This window comes from Neopsephotus bourkii, unplaced genomic scaffold (assembly GCF_033783945.1).
Source record: "Neopsephotus bourkii isolate Nb327-2 ecotype Australia unplaced genomic scaffold, CSIRO-AGI_Nbou_v1 NB_198, whole genome shotgun sequence".
Taxonomy (NCBI): Eukaryota; Metazoa; Chordata; class Aves; order Psittaciformes; family Psittacidae; genus Neopsephotus; species Neopsephotus bourkii.
Window position 1 is genome coordinate 1 of NW_026900711.1, and position 23,845 is coordinate 23,845.

Genomic DNA, 23,845 nt, shown 5'->3' on the forward strand with positions numbered 1-23,845 from the left:
TGTTGGAGAATGGCTCAAGGAGAAAGGTCACAGTGGATCCAGAAATCCCCTGTGTCCAGAAAGTCAATTGTGATAGTTATGGCCTAGGATAGGCCTGAGTCCTTGACTATTGTAACAGTGGAAAAGTACTGAAGGTTGAGCAACAGTGGAAAGCCCCGGAGTGGAAAGTACCGAGAGCAAAACTTGTAACTTTGTTAATACCTTTAGGCTTATAACCTATCAGCTATCGCCAAGTCCGAGAGCAAAACTTGTAACTTTGTTAATACCTTTAGGCTTATAACCTATCAGCTATCGCCAAGTAGAAGCTAATAGCCAATCAGTAACTGACTAGTGGATATAGTTGTATATAAAAGGGAGTGTACCGAGCAAATAAACGAAGTCTGCTTATGCCTCATATTGAGTCTGCTTGCATTCTTCCTCCGCCGAGAAAAGGTAGCACTAATTCCGGACCAAAGACCCTGCTCAATTTTTCACCCGCAATACACCATCAACATCAAGCCTTTGGTCTCTAATACTTGAAAGCTGCCGCCACGGCCAGAAGGGCACATCCTCAACAGGAGGACATGAACATCCAGAATTCTTGGAAGGAAAACACAACCACAGCTAATTGCTTGCAAGGATCTGCCATGCCCCAGCTGCTTGCACAAACATGCTGTCATGCACAAAGACTGTCTCAGAGCCCTCGGGCACTCCAGCACCAGCATAAAAGCCGGCCCAGCGCCTCTGTCCCTCACTCGCCTCTGCTGACGCCTTCTCCTGCGCGCTCAACAAGGTGAGCCTCAAGCCCCTTGCCCTCTGCTCCTGCCCCCCTGCCCCGGCTCTTCCAGCACGCTCTGCCCCAGCCTCAGCACCCCTCACGCCTCCCCAGCACCACAGCCCCACAGCCCCACACCAGCCTCCCCACTGCCTCGCCCTCCTGCACCACCGCCCCTCGCACCCCCACGCCCTCCGCTCTCCCCACACCCTCTCTTCCATTCTCTCCTCTCCTCTCCCCTGACAGGGCCCCTCCACCCCACACACATGGCCTGCTACGACCTCTGCCGCCCCTGCGGACCCACCCCGCTGGCCAACAGCTGCAACGAGCCCTGTGTCAGGCAGTGCGAGGACTCCCGCGTCGTCATCCAGCCTTCCACCGTGCTGGTCACCCTGCCAGGACCCATCCTCAGCTCCTTCCCCCAGAGCACCGCCGTCGGATCCTCCTCATCCGCTGCCGTGGGCAACGTCCTCAGCGCCCAGGGAGTGCCCGTCTCCTCTGGGGGCTTCGGCTACGGCCTTGGCTACGGCTTCGGAGGCCTGGGCTGCTACGGCAGAGGAAGGGGATGCAACATCTGCTAAGGGCCGCTGACAGCATGCCTGATATCAGCCGCCCGCACTGTTGAAGCCATGGCAATGATTGAGGATGCATGTCCGGGCTATTCCTGATCCATAGATCTGCTCTCCACAGCTCCTCCTCTCAAGTCACCAAGAAAGCAAGCAGGCCAAGGGCGAGCTGAAGCTGTTTGTTACCCTTGCCCATGGATCTCATTTTCTTCTCCCACTTCCTTCTCCACTTCACTGCATCTGCTACATCAGGTACTCTCTGTCACAATTGGCATCTCATGAGCTAAGAAAGATTCAAGGGGCCTTTAGCGGGCTTCTCCCAAGTCAGGACAGGAAGACCTCAGTGCTCTGACAACATGTCCTTCAAACAGAAAACCTCAGTGAATGGTCATCCTACTCACACCTTACACCAGCTCTCTACCACCTTATGATTTTACATTTTCATTCCTTTGCCTCAATAAAATTCTTCTGCATCCCAGCCTGTGACTTTTCTTCTTTCTTACTTCAACCAAGGATCTTCCAACTTCACACAGCACAAAGCCAGGACATTGGGGGGGGGAGGGGGGGCGGTGGAAAAGGACCTCGAGGTCTTGAGCACCAAATATGCCACCACAACCAGCAACAACACAGTCTGACATGTGGAGGTCTTCCAGAATGCCATACAAGCCCATCACTGGCTAAAACAAATGATTTTGTAACGCTCCCCCTTGCATGCCTCTGATGAAGTGCCCCTGTCCCACCACACACTGGACTAACTCTCCTCCCCAGCAAGGCTCTCCAGCCCTCCCAGCAAACAGAATCACACAACCATTCGGTTTGGCATAAACCTTTGGATAGCAGCTGCTTCACCCCCTCTGACACAGCAGGGCCACTTATAGCAGCTTGTCCTAACCATGCCCAGTTGGGTTTTCAGTAGATCCCACCCAGGAGACTCCACAACCTCTTCCACCTATTGACCAACCTCACACGGAAAACGCCAATGCCAGTTCCGCAATCCCTTCTTTGCCCATGGAATTCCATCTGTTTTCCCATGTGGCCACAGCCTAATCGCGAGCCTCTGGGCCCAGCCCTTCAGCCGCTTCGCAGTCCACCTCACTGGGCCCTTGTACAACCCAGGCTTTCTCCACTTCTCTAGGAACATGTAATGGGAGACAGTGACAAAGGTTTCCTTCAAGTACAGCTCAACAACAGACATAGCTCGGCCTCTCTCCAACACCCAGTGGCTTCAATGGAAAAGACACAGAGATCGCTCAAGCATAATTTACCCTCTCAAAATCCACATCAAAAACCACAGCCTGTCACCTTGACCTTGCTGGGCATGGCTCTCCTTTCAAGGAAAGCTTTTCATCCACCTCCATGTATCTCTTCCACTGAGGAGCCCAAAACTGGACACAGAACTCCAGGTGATGCTTTGCCAAGGAGCAGAAGAGTGTCCATTCCTCCCCTTGCTGCAAGGACCTTGGGTATCCCATGCAGGGTGCCAGGGTCACCACCCTCTTTGCTATGCAGTTCTTCTCTGATCCAGGTGGGGGGCTGGTGTTGCACTGACCACCTGGCTGCTAGGTCCCCATTCCAAACACACCAGTATTCCCAGCCCGTGGTCTCACCTTGCTATGGGTTCCACAAATGTTGCCTTGGAGGTTCTGCAGCCACCAGCCCCTCTTCACTGCATGGCCCAACAGTGACCCACGCAGGGGATCTTCTGACCAACATCCTCCCTGCTGCAGAATCTCGGGACCATCTCTGCAGGCGGCCCCAACTCACCACCCCTCTGCTCTGAGGTCACACAGAAAGCCCCCGCTCTGAGCTCACAGTGATCCTCACCTTGGTCCAGACAGGCCCTGCAGGGGACACTGGGACAAGTGCTGGACCAAGCCTGTGACCCAGCCCTGCTGTGAAGATGGGGCTCTCTGTGGTGTTTACTTTGGCAGGGCACCAAGTGCTCTCTGAGCTGCTCTATCACTCCTTTTCCTTAAGAGGATGATATGAGCAGAATATGACAAAAGGCTCCTGAGTCGAAATAAGGACATGGAGATAACTCACAGGTTTCCAAAGGCGACAAAACACACCTGACTCAGGGAATTTGATTTAAATTATCAAAATCAAAAGTCAGAGTAGAATTATGAGAAATAAAAACAAACCTGAAAACACCTTCCCCCTCTCCCTCCCTTCCTTAGGTTCAACTTCCCTCCTGAAGTACGTATTCCCTTGCCCTAAACAGCACAAAGGGATGAGGAACTGAGGATTGTGATCAGCTGAACAGACATTGTCGCTTCTCTTTCCTTCTCACACTCTTTCCCTGCTCCATCCTGGGATCCCTTCACGGGAAGTGGTTCTCCATGAATTTATGCACCACAGATAATCTCAAGAGGCTCTACCACACATGGGGAAAGTTTCAGGCCTCATCACATAAAGCCACATTGACAAACCTGTGCCTACAAAAAACTTTCCAGAAAAATACATTACTCCAAGTGACAACCTTAGAGCAAAAAGGGCACTGAGACACCCACAGAGCTCACCCAACAGGAAAGGACAGGACTACAGACAGGCATAGAGAACGGGCAGCAAGGTGGAGAGGGACTGAATGTGATGGAAGAGGCAGCCCCCCAGGGCCAGCACAGCTCCAAAGCCCACACCAGCCTGACAGGGCTGCTACGACATGGGGGCCCCTCATCACAACACATCCCCAAACCATACCACACGAGTGCTGCAAGATGACATCACTGACAACACCTATACCTCTCCAAAGCTTGGCTTCCATGTTTTGCACAATCTCTCACATGCAATCAACACCAAGTTTTTGACCTCTCATACTCCCACTAGAAAGCTGCCGCCAGGACCAGAAGGACACATCCTCAAAGGGAGGACATGAAATTGAAGATCTGCAGCAAGGAAAACACAACCACAGCTAATTGCTTGCAAGGATCTGCCATGCCCCAGCTGCTTGCACAAACATGCTGTCATGCACAAAGACTGTCTCAGAGCCCTCGGGCACTCCAGCACCAGCATAAAAGCCGGCCCAGCGCCCCTGTCCCTCACTCGCCTCTGCTGACGCCTTCTCCTGCGCGCTCAACAAGGTGAGCCTCAAGCCCCTTGCCCTCTGCTCCTGCCCCCCTGCCCCGGCTCTTCCAGCACGCTCTGCCCCAGCCTCAGCACCCCTCACGCCTCCCCAGCACCACAGCCCCACAGCCCCACACCAGCCTCCCCACTGCCTCGCCCTCCTGCACCACCGCCCCTCGCACCCCCACGCCCTCCGCTCTCCCCACACCCTCTCTTCCATTCTCTCCTCTCCTCTCCTCTCCCCTGACAGGGCCCCTCCACCCCACACACATGGCCTGCTACGACCTCTGCCGCCCCTGCGGACCCACCCCGCTGGCCAACAGCTGCAACGAGCCCTGTGTCAGGCAGTGCGAGGACTCCCGCGTCGTCATCCAGCCTTCCACCGTGCTGGTCACCCTGCCAGGACCCATCCTCAGCTCCTTCCCCCAGAGCACCGCCGTCGGATCCTCCTCATCCGCTGCCGTGGGCAACGTCCTCAGCGCCCAGGGAGTGCCCGTCTCCTCTGGGGGCTTCGGCTACGGCCTTGGCTACGGCTTCGGAGGCCTGGGCTGCTACGGCAGAGGAAGGGGATGCGACATCTGCTAAGGGCCATTGACAGCACGCCTGAAACCAACCACCTACACCCTCGTAGCCATGGCAAGGTCTGAGGATGCAGTTCTGGGCAGTTCCTGACACGTGGACCTGCCCTCCACAGCTCCCTCTCTCGAGGCACCAAGAGAAGAAACAGGGCAAGGGGCGTGCCCAGGATGCCTGAAGATATTGCCCCTGCACCTCCTCCTGCTGTACTGCTTCCTTCTTCCCATCATCTCTTTGCCTGTGTCCAGGACTCTCTCCTGTAAACCCCTTCTTACAAGTCAAAGACCATTCGGGTACATCTGGTATGCTGCTTGCACTGCAGGGCAGGAAGAACTGCAAGCAGAAGACTTCTGCTCATGGTCGCACTCCTTGCACCTCAGACTGTCTCACTTCCACTTGGTGCTTTTGGTGCTTTTACATTTTCATTCTTTTGTCTCAATAAATTCTCCAGCATCCCAGCCTGAGTCTCCTCAGAATCATTTTCAACAGCACAAACCTCTCCAGAGAAGGTGCTTTCATCCCTTTTCAAGAACAGGGCAACTGGAGCTGCATTCGTGGCTCCATGGCCAGGTGGTGTTTCAGTAGCTCCCAGCACAGAGACTCCACCACCTCTTCTACTCTTTCTCTTTCTAAACTGGCAAAAAGGCTTGCCTGTTTTGCCCATGCAATCCCATCTCTTTCCCCTTGTACCCAGGGCCTCTTCTGCATGTGCACGCTAGTGACAAGTGCTGGATTCCGACCACTTCTTTCCCTGCCATCAGGGGTTTATTCACATTGATGATGGGCCCCCTCCACATCCTTCTATCTTGGGTGGCTCACTTCTTACCCTCTTCTGTACAAAACATGATCCAGTCCCTCCAGTCTCTTGGTTACCCTGCACTGCTCTTGCTCCTTAAAGTCCAAGTCCTTCCTCACTGGGGAGCCAAGAAATGAATCCCACATGGGATTCTCCTCAGCATTTCTGAGGAGAAAGGGATGGTCCCCTCCCCATCCCCAGTGCAACACTGGTCAGTGCAACCCTGGAGACTGATGGGCCCATTTGTTACAATGGTAGGTTGCCCTTAATGGTCAGTTTCTAACCCATTGGTCCACCAGATATTCCTGCTACACTGGGTCACTTCTCCCCAGAAACAAGACTTTGCATCTGTCCTGGATGAACTCTTGTCCTTCACAACATCCTCCTGGACAAGTTGGTCAAATGTGACATGAGCAGGTACACCATACATTGCATAAAGAACTGCTGAAGAGCAGCGCTGAAAATGTCACAGTGAATGGGGCTAGATGTGCTTTGTGAATGGTCACCTGCAATATTCCTCAGGGCTCCATTCTAGGGCCATTTCTGGACAATACTTTTATCACACATCTACAGGCAGCAGTTGAATGCACTGTTCACAAGTTTGCTGAAGGGACTGGGAGTTGCTGTTGATTCTCTGGAGGGATAAGAGGTCTTGCAGAAGGATCGAGATAGCTTGGAGCACTGGGCAGCCATCAAAGGCATGAAATGTAAGCAGCACAAATGCTGGATTCTGCGCCTGGGATGGAGCGATGCTGGACACAAGCACAGCTGGGAGAGGAGTTCCTGGAGAGCAGGAACTGCAGAAAGGCACCTGGGGGTGCTGGCTGGCAGCAGGTTCAATAGGAGTCAGCAGTGTGCCCTGGCAGACAGGGGGGCAAACCGCATCCTGGGGTGCACGTGACTCTTCACTCAACTCTTGCTCTGATTTTGGCTACCCCAGCTTTTGGTGTGGCCTGAGCTATGCTGGGAGCAGCGCCATGAGGTCAAAATGAGGCAGCATTTAGGCAGAACACATGGCAAGAAAGGGCTGTAGGGGCAATATGCAGCCATTATCACCTGGAAATTGCTGTCTCCTACACATCCCCTTTTGTCTGGCAGTTCACTCAGAAACCACTACATTGTGGAACAGCATCAGACCAAACCTCCAATCTGGAAGGTACAAAGCATCAGCTAACCCTAAAAGGCTTTTGAAGCAGATCTAGCAGCTCCTGGAATGCTGAGGATTTCATGCTTCTAGGAGTGACACAAGTAACATCCAAACCATGACAGAGCAAGAACAAGGAGCACTCTTACCACTGGCAGGTAATTACATATTTTTGCTCATAAGTACACTATGAGAAGACTCAGATGTTGTAAATTATGACTTGTTTGCTGAAGAAGAGGATTTATGTCTTAACCTGCACTGGGCATAAATGAGTACAGCCCCGGTTTCTTGTTTCTTCATTGTATGTCATTATCACCTCAGGACATAGAGTTGAAATAACTGAAGAGATGGACCTGGAAATCTGAGAAACGTAAATGGAGCCTAACACTGGCCACAGGTATGGCTCACCAGCCTCCTGTGTGCCAGATCCACCCTCTTGATTTTCTAACACATACAAAGGGATGAGCTCTACGTCATCCATCAGGAAGCACTGCAAGAAACCCATAAACCACAGACACGAGTGTCACAGAATGACATCACTGACGACACCCCCACCTCTCCAAAGCTTTTGTTGAATGTTCTGCCAAATGCCATGACATGCACCACCAACACCAAGCCTTTGGTCTGTAATACATGAAAGCTGCCGCCAGGGCCAGAAGGGCACGTCCTCAACAGGAGGACATGAACATCCAGAATTCCTGGAAGGAAAACACAACCACACCACACGACTACCAAGACATGACATCACCAATGACACCCCACATCTCCAAAGCTTGGTTTCCATGTTTTGCACAATATCACATGCCATCAACACCAAGTTTTTGACCTGTCATACTCCCACTAGAAAGCTGCAGCCAGGACCAGAAGGACACATCCTCAAAGGGAGGACATGAAATTGAAGAGCTGCAGAATGGAAAACACAACCACAGCTAATTGCTTGCAAGGATCTGCCATGCCCCAGCTGCTTGCACAAACATGCTGTCATGCACAAAGACTGTCTCAGAGCCCTCGGGCACTCCAGCACCATAAAAGCCGGCCCAGCGCCTCTGTCCCTCACTCGCCTCTGCTGACGCCTTCTCCTGCGCGCTCAACAAGGTGAGCCTCAAGCCCCTTGCCCTCTGCTCCTGCCCCCCTGCCCCGGCTCTTCCAGCACGCTCTGCCCCAGCCTCAGCACCCCTCACGCCTCCCCAGCACCACAGCCCCACAGCCCCACACCAGCCTCCCCACTGCCTCGCCCTCCTGCACCACCGCCCCTCGCACCCCCACGCCCTCCGCTCTCCCCACACCCTCTCTTCCAGTCTCTCCTCTCCTCTCCTCTCCCCTGCCAGGGCCCCTCCACCCCACACACATGGCCTGCTACGACCTCTGCCGCCCCTGCGGACCCACCCCGCTGGCCAAGAGCTGCAACGAGCCCTGTGTCAGGCAGTGCGAGGACTCCCGCGTCGTCATCCAGCCTCCCGCCGTGCTGGTCACCCTGCCAGGACCCATCCTCAGCTCCTTCCCCCAGAGCACCGCCGTCGGATCCTCCTCATCCGCTGCCGTGGGCAACGTCCTCAGCGCCCAGGGAGTGCCCGTCTCCTCTGGGGGCTTCGGCTACGGCCTTGGCTACGGCTTCGGAGGCCTGGGCTGCTACGGCAGAGGAAGAGGATGCAACATCTGCTAAGGGCCATTGACAGCACCATGACACCAACCACCCATACAATGGAAAGAACACCATGGACTAAGGACAAAACTTTGGCCCAATGCTGGTACATGCACTCAACATCTACACCTCCTCCCATCAAAGCACAATGAAATCAAGCAGTGAAATAGCCCTGTCCGAGCTACCTTTAACCAAGGTCCTTGGGCAATGTCTTCTCTAACTTCCTTCTCTGCATTGCCCCTTCTGCTATGCTCACCCACTCTCCTGCAAACACCTTCTCACATGACAAACCCAGGAGGTACCAACCTTGTGACATTCACACTGTGGGGCACAAAGATTTCAGGGCCCTGGCAATACCTACGACATACAAGGTCTTACTGGTGCCCCACTTTAACTCTGACTGGTTCCCTTCCACTTGCTGCTCCTGCCTTTTCACTGTGTTTATATTCAATAAACTTCTCCTGCATCACAGCCTCAGGCCCTTCCTCTTCATTTCTTCCATAGACTCATCCAACCTCACCCAGCACAATTACTGGGCTCAACAGGACATCGGGGTGCTTAGAACAGCACCACGAGACCTCTCTTTGGAACTGCAGCACCAATAAGATCACCCACTGGCCCACAAGGAAAGATAATTGCATTCACTCTTCCTATATCCACCAGTGCTCTAACACCATCATAGGAAGACATAAAACCTTTTAGGCATGATTTACGCACTATGAAGCCATGGTGTCTATCAGTGATCACCTTTGTCTTTTCCATGTGCCTTGGCATAGTTTCCAGTACAAACTGCTCCATAATCTCTCCTGTCACAGAGGTGACATTGACCGGCCTTGAATTAACCTGGGCCTTCACTTGGACAACCTGGACCTCACTTGGAATATTGTGTACACTTCTGGTGTCCGCAACATAAAAAGCACATGCAACTGTTGGAACAAATCCAGAGGAGGCCTGCAACAATGACCACAAACTGGAGCACCTCCTGTATGAACATAGGCTGAGAAAGTTGAGGCTGTTCACTCTGGAGAAGAGAAGCTGTGTGGAGACCTCAGAAGAGCTTCCAGTATCTGAAGGGGGCCTATAAGGATGCTGGCGAGGGACTCTTCATTAGGGACTGTAGTGATAGCACAAGGGGTAACTGGCTAAATCTTATACAGGGGAAGTTTAGATTGGATAGAAGGATGAAATTCTTTACTGTGAGGGTGGGGAGGCACTGGAATGTGCTTCCCAGGGAAGTTGTGAATGCTCCATCCCTGTCAGTGTTCAAGGCCAGGTTGGACAAAGCCTTGAGAGACATGGTCTAGTGTGAGGGGTCCCTGCCCATGGCAGGGGGGTTGGAAGTGCATGATCTTAAGGTCCTTTCCAACCCCAACTATTCTATGATTCTATGATTCATTTCCACCTTTTAAATAATGAAGCTATCACCTGCCAACTTGCTGTCTGAGGATTTGATCATATTGGCCAGGTTCTTAATGAGGCTGCTGAACATAATGGCCCCACATCCATGTCCTACACAACTTGACACTTGCCTCCAACTGAATGTCGTGCCACTCGTGACAAGACTCTGGGCTCAGCCCTTCAACCACTTTACACTCCACTGCACTGGCCCGACACACAAAAGGTATTCTGTCAGCTTGATGAGCATGCAAGGCGTGAAAGGGTCAAAGGCTTTATAAAGACAACTGAGGTAAACATCAGCCATGGCTCTCTCCTCATCCACAGTAATGGGCACTTCCACGCAGGGGAGCCACAGTTTGAGCAAGCATGAGTTACTATTTGCAAACATATACAGAGGACTTCACATCAACTTCTCATCATTCCTGGCATTTGCAGTCCTTTCTGGGAAGATTTCCTCCATCACCTTCCATGGGAACAAGCGCAGACTCAACAGCCCCTATTTGCCCAGTTCTTCCTTCCTATTCTTCTTCAAAAGAAGAGGCCATTCAGCTCTTCTAGTTTTCAGGAACCACTTCGTTGTTGCACCGACCTTTGGGCTGCAAGGTCCCCATTCCACACTCATCAGAGTCCACAGGCCATGGTCTTAGCTTGCTATGGGGTCCTCAGCTGAAGCCGTGGATGATCCTCAGACCACCAGCATTGTTGCTAATCTTTGTTCCTCACACTCTACTCATCCTCCATCCTGGGGTCCCTTCCAAGACAAACAGTCCTCCATGAATTTACCCAGCGTGGGTTCTTCAAACAGGATCCATGAGACATGGAGGAAGCTTCTCGCATGTTCTAACAGAAGCCACCACCGCAGCCGCATTTACCAAAACCTGCACACGTAAACCCACTACAACAAGTACAACCTTAGAAGCATAAAGAGACAGCAAGAGACCCACAGAGCTCATCCTACAGGAAAGGACAGGCTTAAAGACAGGCTCAGCAACCTGGTAGCAAGGTGGGGAGGGACCAATTACAATGGAAAAGGCAAGTACTCATAGCCAGCACAGCTCCAAAGCCCAGAAAAGCCTGAGGGCCGCAAGGAAATGGGGCACCCTCTTGACAATGCACCTGCAAACCACAGCATGCGAGTGCCATGCGATGATATCATGGACAAACCCCACCTCTCCAATGTTTCCATTGCATGATCTGCTAAGCGTCCTGAAACGCACCACCAAAACCAAGCATTTGGCCTTTAATATTTGCACTTAAAAGCTGCCGCCAGGGCCAGATGGACACGTTCCCAACAGGAGGACATGCCAATGGAGCGCTGTGGGAAGGAGAACACGCCCCAGCTCGTGACTTGCCAGGCTGTGGCACGCACCAGCTGCTTGCTGACAAATGCTGCCATGCGCAAAGGCTGTCCCGCCCCTCGGGGACCAGCATAAAAGCCGGCCCAGCGCCTCTGTCCCTCACTCGCCTCTGCTGACGCCTTCTCCTGCGCGCGCGCTCAACAAGGTGAGCCTCAAGCCCCTTGCCCTCTGCTCCTGCCCCCCTGCCCCGGCTCTTCCAGCACGCTCTGCCCCCAGCCCCACACCCCTCACGCCTCCCCAGCACCACAGCCCCACAGCCCCACACCAGCCTCCCCACTGCCTCGCCCTCCTGCACCACCGCCCCTCGCACCCCCACGCCCGCCGCTCTCCCCACACCCTCTCTTCCATTCTCTCCTCTCCTCTCCCCTGCCAGGGCCCCTCCACCCCACACACATGGCCTGCTACGACCTCTGCCGCCCCTGCGGACCCACCCCGCTGGCCAACAGCTGCAACGAGCCCTGTGTCAGGCAGTGCGAGGACTCCCGCGTCGTCATCCAGCCTCCCGCCGTGCTGGTCACCCTGCCAGGACCCATCCTCAGCTCCTTCCCCCAGAGCACCGCCGTCGGATCCTCCTCATCCGCTGCCGTGGGCAACGTCCTCAGCGCCCAGGGAGTGCCCGTCTCCTCTGGGGGCTTCGGCTACGGCCTTGGCTACGGCTTCGGAGGCCTGGGCTGCTACGGCAGAGGAAGGGGATGCGACATCTGCTAAGGGCCATTGACAGCACCATGACACCAACCACCCATAGCATGGAAACAACAGCATGGACTAAGGACAAACCTTTGGCCCAATGCTGGTACATGCACTCAACATCTACACCTCCTCCCATCAAAGCACAATGAAATCAAGCAGTGAAAGTGCCCAGCCCAAGCTACCTGGAACCAAGGTCCTTGGGCATTGTCCTCTTCTCTAACTTCCTTCTCTGCATTCCTCCTTCTGCTATGTTCACCCCACTCTCTTGTAAACACCTTCTCACATGACAAACCCAGGAGGTACCAACCTTGTGACATTCACTCTGTGGGGCACAAAGATTTCAGGGCCCTGGCAATACCTACGACATACAAGGTCTTACTGGTGCCCCACTTTAACTCTGACTGGTTCCCTTCCACTTGCTGCTCCTGCCTTTTCACTGTGTTTATATTCAATAAACTTCTCCTGCATCACAGCCTCAGGCCCTTCCTCTTCATTTCTTCCAAAGACTCATCCAGCCTCACCCAGCACAATTACTGGGCTCAACAGGACATCGGGGTGCTTAGAACAGCAGCACGAGACCTCTCTTTGGAACTGTAGCACCAGCAACACCACCCACTGGCACTCAGGGAGCATCCAGCCCATCACTCCGGCTCTTTGCCTATCCAAACAAAGCCTGTGAAACATCGATGACTTTCACCTTTGACACAAGCTCCTCATGTGTGCCGCTTTACCTCTGCCTGGATGCCTGGTGCCCATCCTTCAATTCCACCTCTGTTTCAGAGACAAGATTATTGTGTGGCACCATATCTAATGCTTTGCACAAGGAAAGATAACAGCATTTGCTGTTCCTATACCCACCAGTGCTCTAACACCATCATAGGAAGACACAAAACTTCTCAGGCATGATTTACTCACTATGAAGCCATGGTGTCTGTCAGTGATCACCTTTGTCTTTTCCATGTGCCTTGGCATAGTTTCCAGTACAAACTGGTCCATAATCCCTCCTGTCACAGAGGTGACATTGACCGGCCTTGAATTAACCTGGGCCTTCACTTGGACAATCTGGACCTCACTTGGAATATTGTGTACACTTCTGGTGTCCGCAACATAAAAAGCACATGCAGCTGTTGGAACCAGTCCATAGGTGGCCTATGAGGATGACCAGGGACTGGAGCATCTCTCATATGAAGACAGGCTGAGAAGGTTGAGGCTGTTCACTCTGGAGAAGAGAGGCTGTGTGGCAACCTCAGAGCAGCCTTTCAGTATCTGAAGGGGGCCTATAAGGATGCTGGGGATGGACTCTTCATTAGGGACTGTGGTGATAGGACAAGGGGTAATGGGTTAAACTTAAACAGGGGAAGTTTAGATTGGATAGGAGGAATAAATTCTTTACTGTGAGGGTAGTGAGGCACTGGAATGGGTTGACCAGGGAAGTTGTGAATGCTCCATCCCTTGCAGTGTTCAAGGCCAGGTTGGACGAAGCCTTGAGTGACATGGCTTAGTGTGAGGTGTCCCTGCCCATGGCAGGGGGTTGGAAATGCATGATCTTAAGATCCTTTCCAACCCCAACTATTCTATGATTCATTTCCACATTTCTAATAATGAAGCTCTCACCTGCCAACTTCCTGGCTGAGGACTTGATCATATTGGCCAGGTTCTTAATGAGGCTGCTGAACATAATGGCCCCACATCCATGTCCTACACAACTTGAGACTTGCCTCCAACTGAATGTCGTGCCACTCATCACAAGACTCTGGGCTCAGCCCTTCAACCACTTGGCCATTCACTGCACTGGCCCAACACACAAAAGGTATTCTGTCAGCTTGATGAGCATGCAAGGGTGAAAGGGTCAAAGGCTTTATAAAGACAACTGAGGTAAACACCAGCCATGGCTCTCTCCTCATCCACAGTAATGGGCACTTCCATGCAGGGGAGCCACAGTCTGAGCAAGCATGATTTACCATTTGCAAATATATGCTGAGGACTTCACATCAACTTCTCATCACTCCTGGCATTTGCAGTCCTTTCTGGGAAGATTTCCTACATCACCTTCCATGGGAACAAGCGCAGACTCAACAGCCCCTATTTGCCCAGTTCTCCCTTCCTATTCTTCTTCAAAGGAAGAGGCCATTCAGCTCTTCTAGTTTGCTGTGGGCAACGTCCTCAGCGCCCAGGGAGTGCCCGTCTCCTCTGGGGGCTTCGGCTACGGCCTTGGCTACGGCTTCGGAGGCCTGGGCTGCTACGGCAGAGGAAGGGGATGCGACATCTGCTAAGGGCCATTGACAGCATGCCTGAAACCAACCACCAGCACTATTGAAGCCATGGCAATGATTGAGGATGCATGTCTGGGCTATTCCTGATACATTGATCTGCTCTCCACAGCTCCTCCTCAAGTCACCAAGAAAGCAAGCAGGGCAGGGGCCTGCCCAGGCTGTCTGTTAACATGGCCCATGAACCTCCTCCTCTTCCCCCAGTTCCTTCTCCTCATCACTGCATCTGCTATGTCAGGTACTCTCTTTCACAACGAGAATCTCACAAGCTAAGAAAGATTCAGGGGACCTTTAGTGGGCTCCTCCCAGTACAGAACAGGAAGACCTCAGAGCTCTGACAACATGTCCTTCAAACAGAAAACCTCAGTGAACGGTCATCCTATTCACACCTTAGACCAGCTCTCTACCACCTTATGCTTTTACATTTTCATTCCTTTGCCTCAATGAAGTTCTCCTCCATCCCAGCCTTTGACTTTTCCTCTTCCTTACTTCAACTAAGGATCTTCCAACTTCACACAGCACAAAGCCAGGGCCCAACAGGCCATCAGGCTGGGTGAACAATGGCCACAAAGCCTCTCTTAGGAAATATGCCACCACAAGCAGCAATAAAACAGACTGACACATGGAGGCCTTCCAGAATGTGATACAAGCCCACCACCGGCACAAAGAAAGCACTGGACATGAGAACGTTTTGTGATCCATGACTGTGTTGATCTCACCCCAGGCTCATGAGATCAGTCGGGTGAGGTCCCAAGGCCAAGCACACAGGAACTCAGGGCCTTGTCACTGACTGCTTCGAGGACCATGGGTCTCCCATGCAGGGTGCCCAGGTCACCACTCTCTTGCACTGGGATCCTCTTCTGACCCAGGTGTGTGTTCCTGTTGCACTGTCCTTCTGACTGCATTTTCCCCATTGCACCCATGTCAGAGTCCCCAGATCATGGTCTTACCTTGTTGTAGGGTCCACAAATGACGCCTTGACAGGATGCTTAGAGGGCCACCAGCCCCACTTCACTGCAGGCTCTGGACCGACCATCCTCCCTGCTGCTGTGTTTCTGGAACACCTCTGCACTCTGGGGGTTCAGCTTTGGAGGCCTAAGCTGCTATGGAGGCAGAAGAGGTTACAACATCTCCTAAGGGCCATTGACAGCACTGTGACACCAACCACTCACACCATGGAAGCAACGACATGGGTTGTGAATGCACATCCATGGTGATGCTGGCATATGGGCTCTCCATCCATGTTTCTCTCTGCCAAGGCACCAAGAGAGGAAGGAGGGCAGGGTGCCAGCCCATACTGCCTCAATACTTGGCCGCTGGACCTCCTCTTCTTCTCCCCCTTCCTCCTCTGCATTGCCTCTTGTGTCATCCACCCTCTACTGCAAACACCTCCCACTAGTGTAAGCCCACCACCGACCTGTGCCACTCACACCAGTGAAGACCTCAGGCCTCTTGTAACAGCTATCACATAAAGAAGGATCATGGTGCCCTGTTCTGCACCTCAGACTGGTTCCACTCGGTGCTCCTGAACCTTTACCTTTGTTTCCCCTTAATAAACTTCTGCACCCCAGCCTGAGACCCCTCTTCTCCCTTCCTTCTCCCAGTCATTGTCCAACCTCACCCAGCACCAAGCCAGGACTCAACACACCACGGGGTGGGTTGAAACAGCATCTCCAGACCTCTCTTTGGAAGCGTAGCACCAGCACCACCACACAGTGGCACCCCGTGGGCTTCCAGCCTATCCACAAGCCCTCCACCTACTCAAATCATTGCTTGGACACTCCAACCATGCCGCCGATGGAAGCTCCTCATGTGTGCTGGGTAACACTGCCTGGATGCCTGCTGCTCACCACACGATGCTGTCGCTCCCCCTCCTAAATGGAGAGAGCAAAGCAAATATGGAATCCTTTCACAGGCCAACTTAAGGACAGGAGATTACAGAACCATGGCATTGGTGGGGTTGAAAGGCACCTTTAAGATCATCCAGTCCAACTCCACTGCCACGGGCTGGGACACCAGGCTGCTGATAGCCTCTCCCACCTATTCCCCAAGTCCTTCTCTGCAGGGATGCTCTCAATCCACTCTTCCTGCAGCCTCTCTGGGATTGCACGAATCCACACGCAGAGCCTTGCACTTGGCCTGGTTGAACTCCATGATGCAAGACCTTCACTTGCCCAGACAAAGGCTTGGGCACAGTAACACTCACCTGGCAATGCCTCTGGTGCAATCTGCTCCTGCCAGCACAACCCTACCCAAGGCTATTCACCAGCCCTAACAAGCAAGAGTCTCAGAGAAGCAAGAGGAAATGCCTGGTGAGGTCCCTCTGGACGGCAGCTCAACCCTCTGGCACTCCAGCCTCTCCTCCCTGCTTGCCATCAGCAGCAAGCACGTGGTGGGCCCATCCTGCCCCATCATCCAGATCGTTAATGAAGATATTGAACTGGGACAGCCTCCAGCCGAGGTCATTGTGCACCATTCAGCTCCAGAGAGGCAGCTTTCCAGCGCTGGAGGAGCTCCAAAGCCCCGCAGCACAATCCACTGCGTCCACCCATGTGCCTCGGGTGCTGGCAGCGCAACCGGGCATGGCAGGAGATGGGTTCTGCTCCGTGGAATGGCCTAGCAGAGAAGGGGTTGTGCTGGGTGACACCTTCTGCTAAGGCCAGCAGAGGCCACCCATCAACCACATCATTGATGAAGGTGCTCAAGAGGAGAAGCTCAGCTCTGGGAGCCCCAGCAGGAGACAGACAGGGGCCTGCTCGAGAGGGGACCTCGACAGAAACGGATGTGGACATAGAATCATAGAATCATAGAATCATAGAATCATAGAATCACAGAATCATAGAATAGTTAGGGTTGGAAAGGACCTTAAGATCATCGAGTTCCAACCCCCTGCCATGGGCAGGGACACCTCGCTCTAAACCATATCACCCAAGGCTTCGTCCAACCTGGCCTTAAACACTGCCAGGGATGGAGCATTCACAGCCTCCCTGGACACCCATTCCAGTGCCTCAGCACCCTAACAGGAAAGAATTTCCTCCTTAGATCCAATCTAAACTTCCCCTGTTTAAGTTTTAACCCATTACCCTTTGTCCTGTCACTACAGCCCCTAATGAAGAGGCCATCCCCAGCATCCCTATAGGCCCCCTTCAGACACTGGAAGCTGCTCTGAGGTCTCCACGCAGCTTCTCTTCTCCAGGCTGAACAGCCCCAACTTTCTCAGCCTGTCTCCATACAGGAGCTGCTCCAGCCCCTGAGCATCCTCGTGGCCTCCTCTGGACTTGTTCCAACAGCTCCATGTCCTTTTTATGTTGAGGACACCAGAACTGCACACAATACTCCAAGTGAGGTCTCACAAGAGCAGAATAAAGGGGCAGGATCACCTCCTTCGTCCAGAGGAGGCCATGAAGATGACCAGGAGGGTGCAGCAACACCACAGCCACCCCAGCACACAACCTGGTAACACAGAAATGGGGTCTGAGCCCCCCCATGACCCCTGTTAGTCCTCACCTCCACCAAGCACTTCACCAGCACCCAACCAGGCAATGGGCAGGTGGTTGATGGGCATCAGCTGCCTCAGACGCCTCTGGAAGCTTCCAGAAGGTGCCTGTCAGGACTCTGAGACCAACTGGAGCACAGATACAGGTCAAATAAGCAGATGATCTTCACAAAAAGGCTCCAGAATGACTTCTGGGAGGGGTGGGGGGGTGAATGAGGGACTGAAGGAGTAGAAATGCTGCTGAAGACCAAACCAGACACCACACAGGAGAGCAGTGAAGGGGATCAGAGGGGTACGAAGGAGGGTAAATGTCCTGATTAACCAACAGCCATCCCAAACCCCACCTGCAATCAATAAACCCATCACCAGACCCAGCAAGCAGCTGATGGGGAAGGAGGAATAACCCACTGAAGATACAACCCCCTCCATGCGTCCTCCAGCTTGATGTAAATGCATGAAACTACACTAGAATGAAGGCCAATGAGGAAACCAACATGCAGAACACTTCTAGAGGGGAAAAAAGCCAAACTGAGGTGGAAAACCAGTTGGAAAACCCAGCTGAAGTGAATCGTGGAGGTCAACCAGAGCTCAAGCACCGAAAAATGGCAAAGAAAATGGAGGGGAAAGAGAGAAGACTCAATTAAAATGATAAATGATAAGGAAACACCAAGTATAAGCTGTGAAAAAGTGAGGGGACAATGACAAAGGGACAAAATGGGGCTAAAAATGCTGATAGCAGCAACAATAGAGTCATGGAATGGGTTGGGTTGGAAGGGACCTTCCATCATGTCCAATCCCCCTGCAATGAGCAATAAAACCCCAAACATCTGCCCTGGGTGCCAAGGGTCCTTCAACACAGGGCTCCTGCACCTATCACACGTCACCCCACTGCATCCATGCGGTTCTTGGACCAGCCATGTGGGGCTTTGCCATGTTCCCCCCTTCACTGAGACATCCCAAAGCCACTGCCCCACCACTTCTGGTGTCCATGTCACCTTCCTTCTGTGCTTCAAGGTCCTTGGGACACTCATGTGTGGTTCACTCTCATGGTTTCTCCTTGTGGAAGGACACCATGGACCCTCTCAGCCCATATCCCTTGTTCCACCATGGGGCAACCCTTTCTGCTGTTTGCATCCCACATTGGTTTGGGATTGGGATAAGCAAGAGGAATGCCCAGAGAAGCTGTGGCTGCCCCATCCCTGGCAGTGCTCAAGGCCAGGTTGGACACAGGGGCTTGGAGCACCCTGCTCTAGTGGAAGGGGTCCCTGCCCATGGCAGGGGTTGGAGCTGGATGGGCTTTAAGGTCCCTTCCAACCCAAATCATCCCATGGTTCTGTGATGAGCAATGTGGGTCCAGAAGAGGCAAAACCTCCCAGGACAAAGCCAGGAGCTGGGTACAAGGACACACAGCCATGAACTGACCTCACTGGGCTGCATTTAGCTCTGACAGGGACGATCTGAGCACCACGAGGATGCTCCTGAATTCTCCTCGCAGCAAGCAACCATCCTGTTGGCCAGGTTAGAGGTGGAGAAAGCTGTCCATGTGCTTGCCTTCAAGAGCATGCCCACACCTTCATGGCCCTACAGCCCCTGGTTGACCCCGGAACCTCCATCTCCCAGCACACACAGGGATGGGGATAAATGGAAGCGGGATAGAGCTATTAAGGGGTTGATGTTGCTGCAGGTTTTGTAGACAGAGCTTCATGGAAGGGTCCATTTCTTTTTGTCATTTCTCCTTTAATTGTCAGGGGGTTGTTTCAAGTCTTTATCTAGCTTAAAAATATTAAAGCATCCTAGTTCTGGTTTCCATGGCAATAGAGACAGCGGGTGCTCATGGGCTGGCGATGCTGGCACCGTGCATTCGTCATAAGGTGTAGAAGACAGAGCAATACGCTTCAAGGCTCCCAGAAGAGAAGGGAGGCCATGGCCTGGAAGGGTCAAGGAGGAGGCCAAAGCCCAGTCCTGGGGCTCAGGGATGTAGAACTGATGTTTGCAGGCAGATCCTCGTCTTGAGGGGAGCTGGGGATGTGGCAGTAGCCTCCAGGCCTCCTGCACTGAGTCACAGAATGGTTTGGGTTGCAGAGCACCCATAAAGGTCATCCACTGCAACCCCAATGCAATGAGCAGGGGTATCCTCAACACCTTGTTGAGTGTCAGTGACTGGGTGGGTGCCTCTCCCATAGCACCCACTGCTGTGAGCATCCCAAGTGATGCTGAGGCACCATCCATGGTGTCCCTATGTAGGAACGCTGAGGATGGGGCCGGGGGTGTCAGCAGGACCCCAGCCCTCATCTTCTCTAAGCACAACATCCTGTGCCTCCGAGCACAAGGTCCTGCACATGGGTTGGGACGATCCCAGGCACAAAGACAAGCTTGGGGGACGGATGGATGGGTGGATGGATGGATGGATGGATGGGTGGATGGATGGATGATGGATGGATGATGGATGGATGGATGGATGGATGATGGATGGATGATGGATAGATGATGGGTGGATGGATGGATGGATGGATGGGTGGATGGATGGATGATGGATGGATTGATGGATGGATGGATGGGTGGATGGATGGATGATGGATGGATGGATGGATGGGTGGATGGATGGATGGATGGATGGGTGGATGGGTGGATGGATGAGTGGATGGATGGATGGACGGATGGGTGGATGGGTGGATGGATGAGTGGATGGATGGATGGACGGATGGGTGGATGGGTGGACGGATGGGTGGATGGATGGATGGACGGATGGGTGGATGGGTGGATGGATGAGTGGATGGATGGATGGACGGATGGGTGGATGGGTGGACGGATGGGTGGATGGATGGATGGACGGATGGGTGGATGGGTGGACGGATGGGTGGATGGATGGATGGACGGATGGGTGGATGGGTGGACGGATGGGTGGATGGATGGATGGACGGATGGGTGGATGGGTGGACGGATGGGTGGATGGATGGATGGACGGATGGGTGGATGGGTGGACGGATGGGTGGATGGATGGATGGACGGATGGGTGGATGGGTGGATGGATGGGTGGATGGATGGATGGACGGATGGGTGGATGGATGAATGGACGGATGGGTGGATGGATGAATGGACGGATGGATGGATGGATGGATGGGTGGATGGTGGATGGATGGATGGATGGATGGGTGGATGGATGGATGGGTGGAGGGATGGAGGGATGGATGGATGATGGATGGATGATGGGTGGATGGATGGACGGATGGATGGGTGGATGGATGGACGGATGGATGGGTGGATGGATGGATGGATGGATGGGTGGGTGGGTGAATGGATGGATGGATGGATGGATGGATGGATGGATGGATGGATGGGTGGATGGATGGATGGGTGGATGGAGCAGGCCTGAGGAGAAGGACTTGGGGTGATGCTTGATGAGAAGCTCCCCATGACCCGGCTTCAGTGAGTGCTTGAGCCCAGAACCCCCCCTGTGCTGGGCTGCACCCCCAGAGCGTGAGCAGCAGCTCAGGGAGGGGATCCTGCCCCTCTGCTGTGGGAAGGGAAGACCTGAGAGCAGCTCCAGTGCCTAAAGGGGCTGCAGGGAACCTGGAGAGGGGCTTGGGACAAGGGCCTGTAGGGCCAGGCCAAGGGGAATGGCTTGAACCTGCCCGAGGGGAGACTGAGCTGAGCTCTTAGGCAGAAGCTCTTCCCTGTGAGGGTGCTGAGGCGCTGGCACAGGGTGCCCAGAGAAGCTGTGGCTGCCCCATCCCTGGCAGTGCTCAAGGCCAGGTTGGACACAGGGGCTTGGAGCACCCTGCTCTAGTGGAAGGGGTCCCTGTACATTGAACTGGATGAGCTTTAAGGTCCCTTCCAGCCCAACCCATTCCATGATTCGGGTGCCCCCCGTTACACATGAAGAGGTGCATCCCAGTTAGGAAACATCCAATGGATCATAAGGAGCAAGGTGATGGGAAACGGATTAACTGAGGTGAATCTGGGGTGGTAAAGGAAGGTTTAGACTGGAGGGGACAAATGGGAGCTGGGACCCCAAGTTGGGAGCCAGGCATGGTCCTGCCTTGGTCTCGGGTCCTTATCCCAACCCATCCCAGTGCCAGGGATGGGAATGGGAATGGGAGGGACCAGGACCAGTCTGCAGGCACATGTCTTTGTGCACATGTATGTGCCGTGTGTACATATGTACATGCGTTCAACATGTTGTACAGTCATACTTGTGTGCATATGGACATACATGGGCACTGGGCACCTCATGTATGTTTAGGTAGTCTGTGCATATGTGTCCACCTGGTGCATGTAGATAACACACGTGTGTGCTATGTCTGCACATACATGTGCATGTGAGTGCACATAGACATGCACATGGTGTGCATGTATGTGCCAGCGTGTGTTCAGGTAGTCTGTGTGTATGTGTCCACCTGGTGCGTGTAGGTAACACACGTGTGCTATGTCTGCACATACGTGTGCATGTGAGTGCACATAGACACGCACATGGTGTGCATGTATGTGCCAGCGTGTGTGCAGGCTGTGTACAGCACAACGCATGCGCGGATGTGCAAGGTGTGTATGTGCAACACGTGTGCAGTGTCTGCACATGAAACTGGTGGGCATGTGTGTGTGAAACGTGTTTACATGTGTAACGAGCACGCACATGAATATGCACCATGGTGACTGGTGTGAACATGTATGTGTGCTGAAGTGTGTCCATGTACAGTGCTCCAGGGCACTCCTAGCATTGGCTGCACACGCGTGTGTGCGGTGAGTACATGCACACGTACCACATGTGTTTGCACACTGTGCAAAAGCATGAGTGCTTGTGTGCACAGTACACCATGTATGAGCACATGTGCACGGAAGCGTGTGCTGTGTGCAGGGGTACAAAGCTCCAGGGCACCCTTTACATCGGGTGCACGTGTGTCTGTGCAGTGTGTACACGCATGTACCAAACATGTGTTTGCACTCTTGTGCACACACGTGTGTTCATGTGCATGCAACACATGCACACATATATGCCCAATGTGAACACATGTCCACACACAGACCATGTGAGCAAACTGGCTCCATGTGCAGTGTGCTGCACGCACACGTGTGTGCACATGGCTGCATGCCGGGCTTGAGCATTTGCTTGCACACACGTGTGTGCACACACATGTGTGCACTGTGTACTTGTGTGTGGTTTACATGCAGTTGCATCTACACAAACATGTCTTCATGTGTACACATACATGTGCGAGTGCACAGTAGACAGGCACACAGTGTGCATGTATGTGCTAAGTGTATGCATGTGTGTGCGAGGTGTGTATGTGTACCATGTGTGCTGTGTTTACACGTGTAACCAGCATGAACATGTATGTGCACTGTGTTTACACGTCTAAAGGGCATGCAGAAGTATGTGCACTGTGTTTATAAGTGTAACCTGGATGCACATGAATGTTCAACATGCTTACACATGTAACTGGTGTGCACATGTATGTGCAGTAATGTGTGTGCTATGTACAAGCACCTGCATGTGCATGTATGTGCTAAGTGTATGCATGTGTGTGTGAGGTGTGTATGTGCACCATGTGTGCTGGGTTTACATGTGTAACCACCATGGACATGTATGTGCACCGTGTTTACATGTGTAAAGGGCTGCAGAAGTATGTGCACTGTGTTTACAACTGTAACCTGGATGCACATGGATGTTCAACATGCTTACACATGTAACTGGCGTGCACATGTATGTGCAGTAACATATGTGCTGTGCACAAGGTCCTGCATGTGCATGTATGTGCTAAGTGTATGCATGTGTGTGCAAAGTGTGTATGTGCACCATGTGTGCTGTGTTTACATGTGTAAGCAGCATGGACATGTATGTGCACCATGTTTACAAGTGTGAACGTTCAACACGAATGTTCAACATGCTTACACATGTAACTGGCGTGCACATGTATGTGCAGTAAAGTGTGTGCTGTGCACAAGCACCTGCATGCACAGGGAGCAGACTCGAGTGCGTCGCGTGTGCATGGACGTATGTCACTTGGATGCGCCTGCACCCTGCGCACACGTGTGTTCACGCGCATGTGACACGCGTATGTGCACACGTGTGTCCACTGTGCACGCACGTCCGCGTGCGA

The 23,845-nt window shown here is 53.1% G+C and overlaps 4 protein-coding genes across 4 annotated transcripts; all 4 read left to right on the plus strand.

Annotated features, from left to right (window-relative positions):
• The first annotated feature begins 593 nt into the window (after positions 1–593).
• On the plus strand, positions 594–1,341 carry LOC133207400 (feather keratin 1-like). The gene is made up of 2 exons (XM_061344259.1): positions 594–772; positions 1,001–1,341. The coding sequence occupies exon 2, from the start codon at positions 1,021–1,023 to the stop codon at positions 1,333–1,335; it is 315 nt and encodes a 104-aa protein (XP_061200243.1). The 5' UTR covers positions 594–772; positions 1,001–1,020; the 3' UTR covers positions 1,336–1,341.
• A 3,276-nt stretch (positions 1,342–4,617) lies between these two features.
• On the plus strand, positions 4,618–4,965 carry LOC133207401 (feather keratin 1-like). Its single transcript, XM_061344261.1, has one exon. It carries the CDS (start codon positions 4,651–4,653, stop codon positions 4,963–4,965), a length of 315 nt encoding a protein of 104 aa, XP_061200245.1. The 5' UTR covers positions 4,618–4,650.
• Positions 4,966–7,879: 2,914 nt separating this feature from the next.
• On the plus strand, positions 7,880–8,595 carry LOC133207402 (feather keratin 1-like). Its single transcript, XM_061344262.1, has 2 exons — positions 7,880–7,961; positions 8,195–8,595. Exons 1-2 carry the CDS (start codon positions 7,880–7,882, stop codon positions 8,557–8,559), a joined length of 447 nt encoding a protein of 148 aa, XP_061200246.1. The 3' UTR covers positions 8,560–8,595.
• A 3,067-nt stretch (positions 8,596–11,662) lies between these two features.
• Positions 11,663–12,002, plus strand: LOC133207403 (feather keratin 1-like). Its single transcript, XM_061344263.1, has one exon. It carries the CDS (start codon positions 11,688–11,690, stop codon positions 12,000–12,002), a length of 315 nt encoding a protein of 104 aa, XP_061200247.1. The 5' UTR covers positions 11,663–11,687.
• Positions 12,003–23,845: the final 11,843 nt, after the last annotated feature.

Bases quoted from the DNA above. Each gene is read 5' to 3' on its own strand.
- LOC133207400 (XM_061344259.1), top strand. From the start codon at position 1,021: ATGGCCTGCTACGACCTCTGCCGCCCCTGCGGACCCACCCCGCTGGCC.
- LOC133207403 (XM_061344263.1), top strand. From the start codon at position 11,688: ATGGCCTGCTACGACCTCTGCCGCCCCTGCGGACCCACCCCGCTGGCC.
- LOC133207402 (XM_061344262.1), top strand. From the start codon at position 7,880: ATGCACAAAGACTGTCTCAGAGCCCTCGGGCACTCCAGCACCATAAAA. The intron at 7,962-8,194 runs GCTGACGCCTTC...CCTCTCTTCCAG, and splicing joins TCTGTCCCTCACTCGCCTCT to TCTCTCCTCTCCTCTCCTCT.
- LOC133207401 (XM_061344261.1), top strand. From the start codon at position 4,651: ATGGCCTGCTACGACCTCTGCCGCCCCTGCGGACCCACCCCGCTGGCC.